Source organism: Lucilia cuprina, chromosome X (assembly GCF_022045245.1).
Source record: "Lucilia cuprina isolate Lc7/37 chromosome X, ASM2204524v1, whole genome shotgun sequence".
In the NCBI taxonomy this organism is placed as follows: Eukaryota; Metazoa; Arthropoda; class Insecta; order Diptera; family Calliphoridae; genus Lucilia; species Lucilia cuprina.
The window spans coordinates 10526707-10531095 of NC_060949.1; the positions used below are offsets into that span (position 1 = coordinate 10526707).

Here is a 4389-nt window from a genome sequence, read left to right on the forward strand (position 1 = left end):
GTGCGGTTTTTATAAAAGATGCACAAATCTTTAGTAAATGACCACAAAAGCCGTCAATATTAGATTTGTAACTATCTTTACTATTCATAATTGCATTAAAGACTTCATCCTCTGAGACAACCATGAAACCAATGTCCACAAATGGCATATGATAAGAATTAGAGATATAATTTTTATTAGGTGGTTTAAAATTTGATTCAAAAAATTCGGCAAACATATTTACAGATTCGCTGCAAGTTACAGAGGTTTTATCACCATAGTTCATAATCTTTGGTATATCAGATACTTGCTTCCTTGATTTAATAAAAGACCAAAATATTTGGGATTACTTCTTATTTCATTTTCTTTCCCAAGTATGTATTGTCTATAGAGAAATTTATTTAAACAATTAAATACACGCTGATAGTGAACAAATTTGGAATGACTATCAGCTGAGCCTGAATTAACAAAGCGTTTATGGAATTTATTTCAAAGGTTTTTAAGTCTCTTAAGGCCACGAGTATACCAAGGTAATTTATAAGGCTTCTTTTTCTTTAATGGAATATTTTCTTAACAAACATTTAGAACTACATCAACAAATTTATTATAGCAAGATGAGGTTGATGGTCCAGACAAAATATCCATCCAGTTAATTAAAGTTAAAATTTAAAGAATTTTATAAATCAATGCAATTAAAGAAATTATAAGATTCAATTTCAATCAAAAAAGGCAAATGATTTATGTTGCGGCTCGATATTGACAAAAAACTTTCGAAAAAATCCAAAAACCGATTTAAACTATTAGCAATATGATTGATTTGAATTAAATTGATTGAAAGCAAACTGTCAATAACTTCAATTTCATTAAATTTATTTACATTAAGAGGAAATAGTGAAGCACTATTATTAATTTGTGTCCACAAAACATCAGAAAGATTAAAATCTCCGAGAACACATAAACGAGAGTTTAATGTCAATTTATCATTCACAGATAAAATGTTTGAAACATGAGCCGAGTAAATGTTATTAGATATATTAGGTGGTATATAAGAAACAGATAAATGCAATACAATATTAAATCCAATAATGGATACAATAAGTTGATCTAATAGGCCATTATTATCATCAATGTTAATTAAAGACGACTTATAAAATTTTTAACGGCAACTAAAACTCCACCTCTTCTAGTACAACCAGTACGAGCTGCATTTCTATCCTTCCGATAAACATTATAAAGATTAATATCAAAAAATTCAGCGTCATAAAAGTCACGATTTAGCCAGGTCTCGACTAAAACAATCACATCAAATAAGCATTGAGATGAGAAATCATAAACCATTTTAGATTTAGTGCGCATTCCAGACAAATTTTGATAGTATATCTGAAAACCTTTTTTACTTAAAGCTACTTATGATCTGAACGAGATTCCTTTGAAAATTTATGAATGGCCGAACTTTAATGTCAGTTGGCCAGAGTTCAGGATTCAAAAGATCTTTGTAGAAGCACGGAGATACACCAAGTTTAAAATTTATTCGTTTTAAATCATTGACATTAGCATCATTCTTTATCAAAGCAAAATGCTCTTTACTGTGAGTTCTTATTTACATAATTTATGATTTGCTCTGGCTGGACAGTAGGTTTAAAAGAAGAAATATGAATCCTTTTTTTTTTGAATAACAACTTCCAAGTTATCTGATGATTTTACTCCAATAACAACAGGACCCCTTTTACGTCTCCGCCTATGTACATTAATCCAATTAGATGTGTCTTGAGTTGGTTGTGTATTATCATCAAACATGTTAGCACGATTAACAGCAGAAACAGAAGAAGAAGCAGATAAAAAATGTTGTGTGTTTGAAGCAGCTTGTGTACTAGTACTTTGTCCAGCAACAACACCAATAGCATTTACATCACTTTTTGTTTTTGTTGATTTTTTTGGCAATTTTATTTTATTCTTATTATTTGAAAAGTCAATGAACTGATGCTTTAACTCTTGTATTTCTTTACTTAAATATTATTAAATAATTGCTTGAGTTCTCTCATTTCACTTGATAATAAGGAGACATGGTTAAGTAAATCAGCAGAAACGTTTAAACATTCATTGCAATTAAAAACAATATTTTGATTATTTTTAAAATATTCACAAAGTTTTTCTTCAATTTGAGCACAAAAAAATGAAATTTAGCTTTACAAATATGACAACCTATAAAAGTTGTTTTAAGTGACTTGAAACACTTCGTGCAAAGAGTATTTGGCGGTTGATTCATTTTAACACGTCTTAACAGTTTAGCTATCAAGCGTAGACTGATATATGGTCGGCCTTACCCGACTATTATTTCTTACTTGTTATTTTTATAGATCCGATAATATACATGACTATTTATTGTCCTTTTTATTTTTTATATTTAAACTTGTAAGTTAGAAGACATATTAAGTCCAAAAACTTATTTAAAACTTTATAATGTATAAAATTAGCAGGAAAATACTTAAAATTTGGGAATCGGAAAATCCCGTTTGGCATCCCTAATTGATATATAAAATGCAATAATCATTTTTTATATTTGCAGTTTTATGACGCCGTAAACGACATAACAGAAGATGGTACTGAATGTGTCACCGAAGTAGTAGATGTTTTTCAGTATAACGATGTGTCGAAATGTGATGACAATAGGTATACTAATTAAAGTATTTTTTAAACACTAAACTAATTGATTTTATTTAATGCACTCCTATATTTTAGTACATTGTATGATGCCAAGGCAATGCCTTTGGATAAGGCTGTCGAAGAAGCTAAATTAGCAATATGTTATTTTTTTAATAATAAATTTGACGATGCCCGCGCTTTAATGATGCCTTACGCACACTGTAGCATGTACCATTCAATGGGTCGTGCCGTATTTTCATTTTTGGAGGCGATACTTACATTTGAACAACAGCACATTATTAAAGCAGGCGAAGAATTACGAAAATGTTTAGATGTCTGTCAGAGACAACGTCGCAAAGTTACTATAACCCAGTCAATAGGAAAAAAATTTAAAAGAGTAAGTAATTAATATACACATAAACCTTGTTTAAAGAATTTGAAACAGTGAAGGTATATCTTTTCTTTTACCACTCATCGTTGACTTAATAATGGTATAGTGACGAAATTCAACACATACAAGCTATATAGAGACCTTAATACCTCTACCAAATTTTATGAGGATCGATCAAAATATACTAAGAAGATTTCGCATTCAATACAGTTTACGAAAACAAAAATTTGTGTTTTTTTCCATAATGTGGGGGGGTAAGAAATAAGGAAAAACCAAAAATATTATATTTTTCTGAGTGTATAAATATGTATATTATCCCAACTATAAATGAATTACTTAAATAATTTTCGATGACATCAGTAAGACATAATAAGCAAAAGATCTAATGCTTGTATTTATAAAAAAATCTTATTTTCTTTGTAATACACACAGAAGTTAAATCACACTTTAGCCATAAAACCCGATAATAAAATTCTGATGTTTATTCACCATAAAATTGTAATATTCATAAACAAACAATAAACTTACATTAACAATTGGGCAGTCATTTTATGTGTTTAAGCTCCGTTATACTCTAATTGTTCAGATTAATGTCAAAGTTCTTCAAGTAAAATTTGAGGATTCTAGCTTTAATAGTTTCTCAGATATATGAATTTTTCTATTTAATTCATTTAATTCGTTTTCATCCAAAATTTTCAGATTAAGTTCTTAGTGCAAAAGTTGAAGAAAATTACTTTTGTTACATTAATATTATTTATAAATTTCAGTTTTCCATACATGCATTTTTGTGGAGATGAGAGTACAATGATTTCTCATTTCTTGTTTTTTCGCTCTTTCACTTATACAAGTGCAAAATGTAGTATATGTCTGCCAGGGATGGCAAAAGAGACTTTGTTTCAGTATCAAAAAATATTTCAGAGAGTACTTTTTTGGATCTCAATGTGCTCGTAATCCTGTGTGTCCACTCAGAACACGTACTATCACACTAACTTCAGACTTGCTCATTTTGAGGGGATTTTTCGTCTTGCTCTCATCAGGGTCACCCCATAAGATTTTCGTGGTTCTACCCACTGTTTCATTAATCCAAGAGGTCTTATGGGATTCTCTCACCCTTATTTTTAGTTCAGCTTTTGTTGCGTCGAATGGTTTTGCGTTTGTTTAACAGTTTAACTACCTTGTGCTCCTTTCCCTTTAAATCTATTACATTCGTTCTTTCGTTACCGACTACTCCCGAGTGGGCTGGTACCCATATGATGTGAACCTTGCCTGTGGGAGAGTATTCAGTTAAAGCTTTCCTACAATCCAAAGTACTAAAATATTTTTTTTGCTAAAAGTTTGTAATTTCTGAAATATATTTATACATTTTTCAATTGGAA

The 4389-nt window shown here is 29.9% G+C and overlaps 1 protein-coding gene across 1 annotated transcript; it reads left to right on the forward strand.

Annotated features, from left to right (window-relative positions):
- The first annotated feature begins 1774 nt into the window (after positions 1-1774).
- On the forward strand, positions 1775-3235 carry LOC111688627 (tetratricopeptide repeat protein 39B-like). Its single transcript, XM_046956740.1, has 4 exons — positions 1775-1852; positions 2546-2649; positions 2719-3019; positions 3120-3235. Exons 1-4 carry the CDS (start codon positions 1775-1777, stop codon positions 3120-3122), a joined length of 486 nt encoding a protein of 161 aa, XP_046812696.1. The 3' UTR covers positions 3123-3235.
- Positions 3236-4389: the final 1154 nt, after the last annotated feature.